The sequence below is a fragment of the Drosophila albomicans genome, chromosome 2R (assembly GCF_009650485.2).
Source record: "Drosophila albomicans strain 15112-1751.03 chromosome 2R, ASM965048v2, whole genome shotgun sequence".
In the NCBI taxonomy this organism is placed as follows: Eukaryota; Metazoa; Arthropoda; class Insecta; order Diptera; family Drosophilidae; genus Drosophila; species Drosophila albomicans.
This window is the reverse complement of record NC_047631.2, coordinates 23083860-23098366: the sequence shown is the minus strand read 5'-3', so window position 1 is coordinate 23098366 and position 14507 is coordinate 23083860. Positions and strand designations below refer to the sequence as shown.

At 43.9% G+C, this 14507-nt stretch overlaps 1 protein-coding gene across 1 annotated transcript; it reads right to left on the bottom strand.

Moving 5' to 3' along the window:
* Positions 1-676: 676 nt before the first annotated feature.
* LOC117574369 (streptococcal hemagglutinin) lies at positions 677-13742 on the bottom strand. The gene is given in 4 exon segments (XM_052007118.1): positions 677-3980; positions 4043-4456; positions 9950-10638; positions 12507-13742. Coding segments are annotated over 4 exon segments (4413 nt in total). The 5' UTR covers positions 12580-13742; the 3' UTR covers positions 677-743.
* Positions 13743-14507: the final 765 nt, after the last annotated feature.

The following is a 14507-nucleotide window of genomic DNA, read 5'->3' as shown; positions in this document are numbered from 1 at the left end:
CAATTATTGATATTCAAAAACTTACGTATTGATTTGCTCTCGTATTATTTGTTATGAATTTTTGTTAGCTAGATGGCATTTTGTTTATAATTTCTTTTCTTTTTTGTTTTATGTGTATAAAGCTTTGGTATACTATAGATGTCGCTAGATATGATTTGTAGCATTTTTCTATCTGATTCAGTTAAAGCAATTTTCATTTCAACTTCTTAATTAGATTTTTCTATAACATTATTATTTTTGTTTATTTGTATGTCACGTTGCAAATGGACGTATTCTATGAGCTTGAATTAAAATTAGAATAATAGAAATAATGTATAAAATTAAACAAGTTTGAAAGCTGATTAAAATCAAAGATGATAGTCGTTGTAAATAGATTGTTGTAATATTAATTTTGCGTTGTTTCGTTTGCGTCGTCGATTTGCGCTTAATAACTAAACGGTTTACTTGAAATTGAATTTCAATGCAGTGCGGCAGCCCTGCCGTTGAGCAGGCCTGGCAACCCTAAGCAAGAGTCGTTATGTTACGATTACTTAAGTTTAGTGCTAGAACTTTGCGTTTCTTTTGTTCTTTTCTACTCCTTCTTGTTTCTCTCAACTAGTAATAAAGACTAAATTTAACAATTCCTTTGGGGGCTTCAGAGACTTATTGGGTTTTGGTTTTCCAATGTTGTTTTTTTTTGTGTTTTTTGCAATATTTGTTCTCAATTTTCTTAACATAAGTAGTATAGATCATAGTTTCCTAACTTAAATCGTCCACACCTGCACCTTCTCGGCTACAACACACCAACTCGCACGCTCATAGTACGAGCTAACAATATGCAGACTGGCCACATGGTGATTGATCAGTGCATCCAATTCACCCTCGCGAAAGACGTGATAGAAACGATGATGTGTGGTCGCTCCGCCACCCTGTGAGGGGCTATCCAGTGAGGCTGTTGAGCTATTCGAGTGCTCAAGGGACTCGATGGAGGCGCGCTGCTGCAGTGATTGCGGTGGCTGCGATGTCGTCGACACCGTTTCCGTCGAACTGGATCCGCTGGATGTCATGGACTTGATGGAACCAAAGTTTCGGCGTCGCTGGCCATACTCATGCATGCCAGCGCCGAGCTGATCTCCGCCACGTGCCTCCAGTGCCTCGGCATCCTCGTCTTCTTCTCGAATGGCTGCCACAAAATTGAATCATCAATGAAGGCTGTGGTTGAATAATATTTCATTGTACTTACGATCATCATCATCGCGCTGATCGCTGTCCCCATCTTCTTGCAGCAGATACGCCGTCTCGGCATTGAGATTATAGTTGCGATTGCGTTTGTAGTTGAACTTGGAGACCTTGCAGTGTTCGTAGATGCCCAGCGTGTAGCTTCGCTCATTCTCCTCATCTTCCTCCTCGCCCTCCTGCTCCTCATGTATAGTAAAGCTGCGCGTCTGTGAGGACAGCGAGGAAGTTGAAGAAGACACCGGCGATTGCTGTAGACTGTGTTGCGTGGACAGATTGGCGAGCATCAGGCGACGTTCTCGCAGCTCATCGCGCAATGCACTCAAATCCCCATTGGAACGCTTCTTGGAGCTTCGGCCGCCGTTGAGAAACTCGCCGATGTCACCAATGCCATCCAAACTGCGGCATTCGGCTCGATTGCATTTGTCATCCAGTTCACGTTGCAGTTGCGCCGTCAACTTTTCGGCAAACTCATTGCAATCCAGCGGCCGTTGTGCCTGACTCGTTTCACGCTTCTCTGGCAACAATGGAGCACTGTCCGCGTTGAGTATGATGTCATTGCCGTTGGTTGTGGCATTGTTGATGTGCAGCTCGCCGCGGAATTGCGCCAGTGCCGTGTCCGATTCATCGCTGGACTTGCCGCCTGCCTCAGTGCTGGGCGCCGAGAGCAACTGCGCCGAGCGCGGTGCGCTGATGACGCTGTCAATGGAGTCCGGAGAGGAGGGCTCACTGGAGTCGCTGTCCAGATCATCGGTGGCCGGATTAAACAGCTCCAGCGAGAGCAGCTTGGAGCTGCTGCCCGCCATGCCGGAGCCCGAGGCGCGTCGCACAATCGGAAAGCTGGGACGTTGCAGTTGCAGCGACTGTTGTTTGCGGAACTTGGGTATGGGCGGCATCTCGCGTATTGTTTGACGCGTGATCTTGTGAGGAGCCATGGGAGCTGCTGTTGTGACAACGGTTATGGCAGCAGCTGTAGGAGTTGCTGTTGTTGTAGCTGCTGCTGTTCTTGTTGTTGTTACTGAGGTGGTTGCTGAAACTGCTGCAATTGTTGTTGCAGCTAGAGTTGCTGCTGTTGGCTGCAGTTGCTCCCGCTGCTCCTTGATGTGTGCCTCGTCGAAGCTGAAACGAGCTGGCTTCGCGGCTGGCGTCAACATGGCCATCGCAGCCGTTACAGCTGCCGTCGACTGTGGCGGCGAAGTCACAGTGCCCTGAATAGCGGCTGGCGAATGGGCGGGCGTCGGCGGACAGGGCATGATGAGCGGTGAGGTTGGCACTGAATTCGTAGGCAGCAATCGCACCGTGGCTGTTGTGGTGTTGTTTGTTGCTATCGTTGCCGTGGCACCGGCCGCAAGTGCCGCTTGGGCAGCAGCAGCGCCATTGCTGGAACTGGAGTTGCTAGAGCTGGAATTTTGATGCTGTTGCTGATAGTTGAGTTGCTGCTGATGCTGCTCGGGCTTCGGTATGAAGATGACCGAGGCGAAGCTATCTTCCGACTCAATGCTAGTGTCCGATTGTAGGCTGCTGTCCTTCGATGAGTCCGAGCCCGATTCCCGCGAGTGTCGACGTGCATTTCCCTGCTCGCTGTCGGCACAGGCAACGCACTCCTGCTGATAGGCGCTGCATTGGCAAATATTGGCCGCACTGCAGTCGACAATGCTACAATAGCTCACGGGGCCACTCGATGTGCTGGACAACAGCAGATGGGCGGGAAACAAGCTGCCCGCATTGCTGGACAGATGATGATGATGATGGTAATGCTGATGCGGTTGTGTGTGTGACGCGGGTGATGCTAACTGCTGCTGCTTGTTGTTGTTGTTCCCCTGCTGCTGTTGTTGCTGCTGTGGTGTCGCGGGTTGCCCTTGGGTGGCTGGAGCATTCTTGATATTCTGCATGAGCTTGGTGATGCCCGTTTTGGTCACACGCTCCAGACTGCCCGTGGAGCTCTTGATTTTCGTGGTGAAGCCATCGCGAATCATCTGCAGTCGTTTGGAGAACAATGCCGAGCGACAGAGAAAGGCCTCGTTTAGTGAGGTCTGCTTCTGGATGCGTTTACGTACGCGTTCCTTTTCCCGCAGACGATTGCCCGCCATCAGCTCTTCGTTTAGCGAACTCTGTTTGCGCAGCGAGCCGCTTAAGTTCGTGGTAGGTGCCGCAGGAGACTCGCTCGCTTCGATTCCGGTTGGTGGTGATGCTGTCGAGGAACCAGGCTGTGGGCTGTTGTGTGTATAGAGACTGCTGCTGACGGCGCCGCTAGCGCTGTTATAGCTGCTGAGCATTTGAAACGTGGCGTTAGCATTTGTGGTGGGCACACTTGGCGGCTCTTGGATGCTGCTGTTGTCGTCATCGCATAGCGACTGCTTCTGCTTAATTAGCTTGGGACGCCGGCTGAGCGTGCTGCCCGCACTGCCTGTGCCCGTGGGCGTCGGCGAGTGCCGGCCATTGAGTTGCGTCTCGGGTGCATTCAGCAAGAGAGCAGCTGATGCGCTGGCTTTTGTCTCGCAGGGCACAAGCGGACCACCTAGACTCGGTACACTGGAGCGAGAGCGTACGATTTGACGCGGCGGCGTTTGCAGAATGCTGCCGAGACTGCGGGACTTCAAACCTGCAGAGAGCGGCGGATCGGGAAAGTCTTCAAAGTCTTCGAGGCGCCGTAGCTCAATGGGCAGATCCTTGGCGTCCTCGTAGTCCAGACTGCTGTCGTTACGCGTCTCCTTGGATGCCCACGAGTCCAGGAACCAAGCATGACGACGACCACCAGCAAGTTTCTGTAATAGCAAAAGAGTTGTAGTTTAATTTGAAAAGACGCAAATGTATGTTAATAATTTACTTGTAATGCACGACGCACAAAGCTATAACAGGACTCGCCCGGTGAGGATGAGCTTAGACTCGAACTGTCGCCATCGCCCGCCGACCGACTGGAGTTGGTCGAGTCCTCCGTGTAGGCGTGATAGGGCGGCAAATAGTCATCGTCATCCTCGTCGGAATAGGAGTAGGAGTAGGTGCGATTCTTGGGCGGCTGCCAGGGTATGAGGACGTCCTGCGACTCGAAACGCCGATGTCGCTGCTCCAGTGCCCACACAGTGATAACCACACGGCCGCCAATGCGCAGGATACGCGCCAGCTCCCTGAGTGCACGCACGCGACGCTCGGTGGTGGCAAAGTGATGCACCACGGCCAACGAGAGAACCGCATCGAAGCTATCGTCACGAAAGGGCAGCTCCAGATTGTCGCACAGCGCCACCTGTGGGCCAAAAAGAGCACAACATGATTATGATTAAGTGAATGCACAAGGGAAATATGCTGTGCTATAAATAACGAACTGCAGTTGCATCGAGCCAATTAAATAACCCAAAAGGCGCCCACGTCAAAGCAGAACACACTCACACACACACACTCAGACGCTGCCACAAGCCCACGCACATTTTCGCAGTGATGTCGTTGCAGATCCCTTAAGTAATACGAACCCCATTCTCAGCTTTGCAAACTTCTAGAGCAACCCGCAAAGTATGCAATAAAAATTGTGCAAGCTGCAGCAAACACGCTTTTGCAACGCATTGGGGTAAGAAGTCATGGTTAAGTAACCAACCAGTGAAATGCCAGAGATGCAACCTTAATTTTATTGTGGCGTTTTTGTTAATACTCCTTGCCAAGAGCTCAACGAGTGGAACGTCAAATTAAAGCATAAGCAAATAATATATTACACAATTTAGTTGCTAAGAAGCATGAATCCTTTCGAGCAGTGGGATGCGGTAAAAAACATTTTCATTCTTATTTTTACTGACTCATGTATATTACAAATATATCAAGTAGTTTCCAAGAATCTATTCTTTCCCTATTGAGCTTCCTAATAGGCATCATTAACGTAACTGACAAGATATGGACAGAAAACTTTCCTTTTACTTGACCTATAACAACAACAAACCATTGGGTATTACGATTATTGATTGCTCGAGGTATTTATAGAACGGCGACACTTGCCACAATGTTGTAATTAATATAGCATTTCGTGTAAAAGCCCATTTAAATTTAATCGTTGCCCCATTAAATCAATAACATTAAAATATTTATCTTCAGCCGGGGTTTTGTTTGTTGTTGTCGTTTCACATGTGAAAAAAATGTATAGAATTTACGTTATTGAATCTTTTAAGTCAATTGATTTTAATTGCAGTTTTTACGCTATATAAATGGATAGCTTTTAATATAATGCGGCAGTAAATGATTTTCAAATTGAAATTTAATTTAATTTTCGTGCGTGTGCAGCAAAAGTGGAGCTGAGGGCGTTGAAAGCAGTTTGACAGGAGCTAGAATAAGGACTCCTCGATGTCGTTGTCGTTGTCGTTGTCGATGGCAGTAGCAACCATTTGGTATTTGGTTAACGCGTTCGCCTGATGAAAATTGGCAGTTGGTTTACTCAATTTGCTAGTGTGAAGTGTGAGGCACACACTCACTGATAGTTCAGCTCTTATTTTGGTTTATTCCAATTGAAAAAGTTGATGACGGGTTCTTTTTTTTTTTAGTTTAAATGTGGGCCAACAAAACTGACCTTACCTAACGCTGCGGTGTGTTTGTACTGATGTGAGGGTGTTTGTGTAAGTTGTTAGCATGTTGTTGCTCCAGCTCTGCTATTTGCGTTGCTGTTATATGTGCGTCATTTATATTCATTTTCATGTCACGGCCAGTGCTGATAGTTTTATTTAAGCCACACAAAAAGGAAATAAACAAAACTCTTCAACTGCACAGTCTCTGTGTGTGTGTGTGTGTGTGGGTGGTAAAGTGTAATAGGATTGGCATTTCCTACAACACGTACTTGTATCGCTGCTCAATCATTTCCAGTCACATTTTAAATGTTCACATAAACGACTTTCAATTGCATTCCCTGACAGTTAATAAAGATCCCACGGGACGGAAGGAAGGAAGCGTGCGTTTTGCGGTTTCCATGCTCTATGGGACTGTATTTTGCAACAAATATATCTCATCATTTGAAAAACATAATAGTGCAGATAACCATAAAATAAAATACGTTTTTTTTACACGTTCGGCAAATATGAATTGTACGTTGCAATAATGCTGATAGCATTTTGCGCTTGGTGTAGGTGTGTGATTGTGTGTGTGTGTGTGTTTGTGCAACTGCAAAATTTACAACCTTGACCCACCAAATAAAAAAAAGAAATTCTTCTGCTGTTTTCTCTCATTCATTTTCGTTTTCCTCCTCAGCACGCTGAGCAGCTGTCCAGGTACAATTCTTGTTGGCAATGTCAGCTGAAGGGCCTATGCAACAGACGTCGCAAGTCAAGCCAGTGTAAAATTGCTTTTCTTCTTTGTACCACAAAATATCAATTAAGATAAGTGTTTGTGCGACTCTTAATAAGCGAATTAAATGAGTTGTCAGTTGCACAGTTGAAGCTGATGTCATTATAATTTTTGACAGCAATAAATTGACCTCAATAGTAAATAATATTTTAATAAAAACTTCCATCAATGTTTGATTTATTACCGCATTCATTTAAAGTGCTCCTTTTATATGCATTTGTTTGAAATATAAGCAAAACTATGTTATGGACTCTTTAAACTTTTCTTGATTGGCATTCAGAACGGGGAAAGTTGAGCGCCGTGCAGAGAACAGAAAGCAGGTCATAAAAAACTATACTGTCTACTTAGGAGCATGCGAGCGAAGCATGCAGACATTTGCATTTATATAAAACGCAGCAGAATAAAAAATGCATCACACTCGCTTTGGGTTTTAGTTCTTTATTCAAACAGCATTCAAGTTGTCTAGTTTTTTTTTTTTTTTTTTGCTATACCATCTCCCCCCGACAGTATTTGTTTGCTATGGATGGCAGATGAATGGTGAACATGTTCACATTTTCTCTATGCTCTTTACAAACTGTATTTATAGCAGTTGCCATTTTTCTTCTGTACACCGCATACATACATACATACATAAATTCGCTTTGTGGGTGTGTAATGTCACACTGGTCGGTCACATTACGCTTTAGAAATTTATGTTGACAGGTTTTCAATGCAAGCGCTTCGTCGTTGTTGTTGTTGTTGTCGTTGTCGCTGCGCGAGTGTCAGGTGGAACATGTTACGCATACGCCACGGTGCACACTAATGAGGCCAAAGCACAGCTCTGCACAGCAAAAGCAAACTGACGGACCGAAAGAATGCAACAAAATAAAAAAAACTGAGCACACACAGTGACTGAAAATATACTTATGTATGTAGTGTGCACTTATGTATGCACTTTTGTGTTGGCCTTCTTGGCCTGCAGCTTATTTAAATGGCGCTTAAACGAACCACAAGCAAACAGGTAAAATAAGGCGAAAGTTCTGCAGTTCTTTCTGTTCTGTCTGTCTGTCTGGTTGAAAGCACTCATCTGGCGCACGACCAGCTGAAAGATTTCATTTTGAAGAGCAGCGAATCCAGCTGCGCTCGCTTTGCTTTTGCATTGCAATGCTGTTTTCTTTCTTTCTTTTTTTATGCGTCATTTCGTAGGGAAGCAATTTATGAGCTCTCGCCTGCTGGTTGTGTGCATGTTATTTTGGTTTTGCGGCCAGGCTTAATGTCTGCTGCATAGTCAGTCTGTCCCACTTGGCAGTTTATTGCTTTACAAAATTATAGTAAATCAGGCCATGCACGAGTTGAGAAATCAAAGTTGCCAGCCAGCAAGCCTGCATACTCTGAAAGTTTCCATCAGCAGAGAGCAGATACAACAGTTTGAAGCAAAACTTAAATTGGTTTTCCACAAAACTTGTTGTATATATTTTGCGTGTTTTCTCTGTCGTTGATGTTGTTGTTCTTGTTCTTGTTGTATTTTCACATACAGCAAAGTGCATTCGCTTGCAAGTCACGTGACTCACTTGTGCGTTTCTGAATTTTCTGCATTTGAGTTTACTTAATGCTAGCGCACACATATTGCATGTCATCAGAATTAAATAAACTCAAATTTGACATACTTTGAGATGCATTAAATTGAATTGGGGTGAAAACTTTTGCTGCTCCAAGCTGGCAATCTGGTAAAATCATATCATATTTAAATGAAATATTTCAAAATGCAATCTCTGGCCTTCTCGACTTCCAAAACTTTAGATCGAATCTAATAACATTAAAGTGCTGCTAACTGAATTGTCTTTTGATTCGATTGGTTTGTCCATAATGCCAAACAAGAATTGCAAATAAAACGCATATAATTGTTATTAATGGCATCCATTAAAATGTCAAGGACTCGACAATTGTAACAATCAGGCAATCATAGACACATTGCGTTACTTGTCCAGCCAAGATAATGATAATGGGGCCGGTTATTAAATAAATGAAAGCACTTTGCAGCGTGTGGCATGTAACCAGCTTTGGTAACCCTGGCAACCCTAGCAAACCATTTGCAATGCCATTGTGCCAAGCCAACAGGCAACTAAGTCGTCGTCGTCGTCGTCGTCGTTGTCCTCGTTTGCGTCCTCGCCGTCATTACATGCGAAGTTCAATCCCACGCAATGCCACAAGTAAATGCAATTTAAATGCGAAAAATGCCTGCAACTGAGCCTAGGGTGGAAAGGCAAAGGATAGAGGACTGTGAATAAGGTGCTATGGGGGCTAAGGAATAAGGAATACTATGCAGTTCTTAGAAAATGGCATTTCTTGCCTGGAAATGGCACCATAAATAAGCAAAGCGAAGCGAAACGAAACGAAGCGTTTGTAATAGATTATTGCAAAAAAGTATTGCATACTTCTGGGAGCAACTGGAGAGCACAATTTATTGTACGCCCTAATAAATAAAAGCAAATGTTGGGTTGCTCCAAAACAATGACAATAACAATAAAATGAAACAACATAAATACACTGCATATTACATAAAAGTTGACTTCGTTGTAAACTTAAAACTTTCGATTTATGAGAGGAAAATAGTTAACGCAACTTTCTTTCATTAATTTCATTTTACTACAGACAACCGAATTAATTACAATGTTTTTGTGCAAAACTTCAGCAAAATAAAGCTTATTCGAATGTAACTATTGATATTGATTAATGTCTTGAACTTTTTCAAACTGAAAAACAAATCTTAAATTAATTTGACTCTTGCCAAGAAAGTTGTGTCAGTTGAGCCAATTCCCCAGTCTGTGACCGAGTATCGATTCAAGCGACAAGCTGAATGCAATTCGCAGTTGCAGCAGCGACGGCTGCAGTTTATTACAGTGCTCTCTAATGACCAAAACGTTGCTCATTTTATGGCTCCATTGTTGGCCATTGCAATTATGTGGGCATTAAAGCTCAACGCTGGCAATAACAGAGAACATGTGCAAATAATTTCAATGATAAGCATAATTTATGCGTTGCAATAATGGCAACGGGGCCACTGGGGGATGGGGAGTCATGTCCGGGGCAGCTGCTGCTGCTGCTGCTGCTGCTGCTGGAGCTGAAGCACTCGAGTAACTCGGGCAACTAGAGCACTGGGCTCTGGCCAATATTTGAATACGGCAACTGTGTTTGCTCGTTGAGGCAAAATGGGTCAATTGTATGGCCAAGCAATGCAGCAACGGAAAAGGAAAGCAAAGAGCAGAGAAAGAGAGATAGAGTAATAGAGAGAGAAAGAGAGAGAGAAAGCAATGAACAACTGCGGGCTTTCCAAGAAATATGTGTGTGTGTGCAACCACATACCCCTAATACTGACACACCTGTCTAGAGTGAGTAATTTGCTGACATCAATTACAATTTCATTGCGTTCATGACATTTACTCACCTCGCCGCCCTTCTCATGGGCCGCCTTGCTCAAGCGATAGCAACGATCTATGCCAATGGTGCATATAGCGGGATTACACTGTGTAAGATAACGCCCACTGCCGCAACCTACGTCGCAGACCACCGACCCGGGCTCCAAGTTGCCCAGAAATTGTGCCACTCGGGGACGCGGCGGTCGCGTTGGCTCCTCGCAATGCTCGTACACATCGTGGACGTAAGCACGTTCCAAAGCCGCTGAACGGCCGCTGGCATCGCTTGATGCTGACGCCGAGGCAGATGCAGATGCAGATGCTGTTGTGGTTGTTGATGTTGTTGATGCTGCTTTTGTTGCACTTGTGGTCTTTGTTGCTATTGTTGGCTGTGCTTGAGACTGTGTTTTTGTTGTTTCTGTGGTTGTTGTTATTGTTGCAGTCAATGCTCCCTCCGTTATTGTTGTTGTTGTTGCTGTTGTCGATGCGGCTGCTATGGTTGGTGTTGCCACGGTTGTTGTCGGCGAGATAACCGTGGGCGCCAAATTTGCCGCTTGTGTTATGCTAGACGCCGCATTTGTTGCAGTTGTTGTTGTCAATTGCTTGGTCATTGCTGCTGCTGCTGCTGTTGTCGCTGGTGTGGTTGTTGCCGCTGCGGTTGCTGCTGCTGCTTCGGTTGTTGCTCTGCACTTTCCAAATGTCGTTGACAGGCAAGCCTCATCTGCAGGTAAGAAAAATCAGATGTAGGAAGCTTTTTAGTGCTTGTTTTAGTAGTCTTAAGACTAAGATTTTAATTGAAGGTTTCAAAAATAGAATAACGAACTTTTATTGTTTCTAAATTTTGTAAATTTGTAAATTTTGTAATTGAAGCTATTAAAACTGAATCGAAAACCTCTTGCTATATTACAATATATGGTACTTTAAAATGCTTCTGTAATTATCAAACTAAATTGATCTAGCTCCAAATATCAATCCTACATACAATCGCCATGCAAAGGCAATGCAATAATTTTGCTATTATCCTTTGTAAATTATAATTCTCTTCATTGTATTCACATTACATTTTATTTCTTTATGAACTCGATTGTTTATAGCCCAAATGGTTTGAGCGTGGTTTTTATGAACCCAAAAGCGATTCATTTAAAGTCCATAAAAGTGGGATCGAGCAAGAGGCGAATAGTTTGCATTGGCAAACAATATTCGTGCTCCATATGCAAACTGCATGGTTATTTATAATGTGCCAACAATTTGTATAATTAATGCAATTTGGTTTGGCTTAATAGCGAACTATAAACTGAAAAACTGCGACCCATCCAATATTGCATGTTGAGTGTGGGTGTTGCGGTTAGTTTCCACGAGTATTATTATTGTTCTTACTGTGGTCGCTCTTATTGCTGCTGTTGTTGTTGGTGTTGTTGTTGCTGAATGCATGACATCAAGTCGTAAAATCGTTACAGCAACGTCAGCAAAACCCACACACATATTAACACACACACGATTATGGAAAATTCTTGTCAACGCCGTCATTGGGCAACTTGCATACCGGAAATGTAAAACTGCATGGCATGAGTTTGCATTGTTGTTGACATTTTATAACTGTATTTCCGGTACCAGTTACCGTTACCGTTGTTGTTACCACCACTGCTGCTTCTCGGCTGCCTGCCTGCCTGCGTTTCTAAGAACTTGTCAGCCAAGTAAATTGCATTAAAAGGAGGCACAAGAATTACGTGGAACTTGACTTGCAAGCTGAGGTCAAAGAGGCAAGGAAGGAATGGGGGATGTGCAGCTGCAGTAGTAGTCAGTGAGTGAGCGGACGCCAAATCGCATTAGCGCTATAAAATGCAATTATAATTGAAATCAGATTAAAAGCAAATATAATGGCAACAATGACGCAGCAAATGCAGTAAGTGGGAAGATAGCACAAAGTGCGAGAGAGCGTGGGTCTGAATGAGTGTTAATGAGTGCATGTGCGGGTGTTAATAAGCGTGTCAAATGAGCTGTAAATGTATTTTATGACATTTTAATTAAATACGCTGACCTTTTTCCAACACAAACCAAACTATACGAGCTGCAAATGATCAATACTCGTAAAGCAGCAGATAATAATCTCTGCTCAAAATACGCAGTTGTAGCGAGTCAAGAGGATTTCATTTCAATCAATATACGTCAGCTGAAAATCATTGCTGAATCGATTTGTCCTAATTACCTGTCGGAGCTTGGTGATGCATAGAATTAACCTAACAATAACACCGCAATTAATCATTTGACCAATATATTTTACTACAGAAATTAGTTACAGCATTGTTTGTGGAAAAAGTTGACTTCGAACTTGATTGTTGATGTTACAAATAATTTGAAGTAAAGGTAGATCTACATTTTTCAATATTCGGTAAAGCTTTTTACTTGTTTTACTCGCAATACGTGTATTGAATAGTCCTTGCCATTCTTTAATATCATCATGGTACACGACGTATCTCTCGATACTTTTCGACTACAAATATTACACATACGCCCCGTCGGCCGTACTGTGCGTATGCATAATATTTTGTGGCTCGTAAGTGCTGCTCTTATGCGTATGTGTGTGCTTACCTTTTGTTAGGCCGTTGGTGCGCTGATAACTCGCATTCAACAACGCCGACGACGTCAGTTCCGCTGATAACATGCGTCGCAGGCAGGACGTGGGACGAGAAATGACTTTATGAGATTGCCAATAGGCAGAGGCTGTTGTTGTTGTTGTTGTTATTGGTATTGTTGTTGTTCCTACAAATGTTGCTGTTGTTGTTGTTGTTGCTGTTGCTGATAATGATGTTGACAGCGATGAGGAGGAAAACGAAAATGACAACGACGGCGGCGACGACGACGGCGATGACGACGCGTCAGAAAATCAATGTGCATGCATAATTTAAAGTCAGTTGGTTCTTTTTTTTTGTGGGGGCCTAACGCAAGCGGCACTTGGATTTTGTTATCGCCTTCGACACCGAAACAGACACCGAAATTCGACAACGAGGACGACTGCGACTACGACGACGACGAGGATTTCAATGGCGCATTAGACGCAGGCTATGAATGTATCGTGGTGTTATTTTTAGATTTTCCAACCGGGGCACGTTTTATACGATAATTTGCTCAATTTTGTTTTGAAATCTATCATTATAGCAACTACACGCCGTAATTGCTGTTGTTGTTGTTGTCGTTGTTGTTGCTGTTGTTGTTTGCTATTGCTACTGCTGTGGCTAAGGACACGGGCACGGACACGGACATGGACACGCGCTCGCTCACACACAAAATAGGATACACAAAATGCTTTTCACTCCCGTTGCTGCTCGTTGCTGCTGCTGCTGCTGCTGCTGCTCCTTGTGCTTCCTTTGTTGCTGTTGCTGTCAATGTGCCTGCCAAGCGACAGCCTGCCTCTGGCATATGACGTTCTCTTTGTGTGCGTGCGTATGTGTGTGTGTGTGTGTGTGTGTTGTTTGCGTATGCGTGTGCGCGTATTTGTGTGTGAATTTCTGCTTCTTATAGGCACTTTTCACTTGCACTTTTCACCAGCGATTCGTTTCGTATTCCTTTCTTATTGCAGCGCTTTCAATTAATTGCAATTTTCAGATACTCATTGCAAATTCTTCATTGCCATTTACAATTGGCGCTTTAATTTTTGTTTAATATGTACATACAAATACACTCTGTTTCACTCTGTATGCGTGTGCGTGTGTGAGTGAGTGTTGTACGTATGTATGCGTGTGTCTGTTTCTGTTTCTGTTTGAGTGTCTGTGTGTGTATTGGGTGTGCGCGCTCTGTTTTTGCCGCTGCCGTGTGTGTATGCCATGAGTTAACGTCGCGTACTGGTCACAAAAGCACGCGCATATCCTTTTGTTCAAGGATGTTGTTACCATGTGGATTGCATTCGCAAGGAGCTTTCGCCTATAACTTGACGAAAGCTTCGGCATACAGCTGTTACCAGAGAGGGAAAGTGAGCGAGAGCGAGAGAGAGAGAGAGAGTGAGAGGCGCAAGCGAAGGGAAAAGGCAAGCGCATGAGGGACAGAGAAGTTCGACTGCGTGCTGCTGATGATCCTTTTAATTGCGAAAATTGTAAAACCTATTATTATTATTATTATTCAATTTCAACAATTTTTTTAAACGAATTTATATTAATGTAATACTAGCCAAAGTCGAGCAACTATGAAAATAAGTTAAGTTTTCTGCATAAAATATTTATATTTTAATTGTTTCGCAGCAAAATCATAAGTTGCAAATTGGATTTCGTGCTGTCGCTGACTAAAAATAGCCAACAACGTCGGGCCAATTAAAATAAAAAGCTTAATGGCTTTGTTTGTTTCCCTACGTCAGACTGTCAAATTTCATGAATGAATCGCTAGCAGCAGCAGCAGCAGCAGCAATTGAAGACAGCGCGACAGCGACACAAGCTGAACAGAAATAGAAATAGCGACATGAGCAGCAACAGCAGCAGCAGCAGAGGCAGAAGCAGAAACCGTGAATAGAAAGAGAAGCTTCGTCAAGTTGACTGTTCGCTAAAAGTGGTAACTTGGGGGAGGCTATCCAAAATAGTCATGTTCCGATAAAGTAGGCGAAAA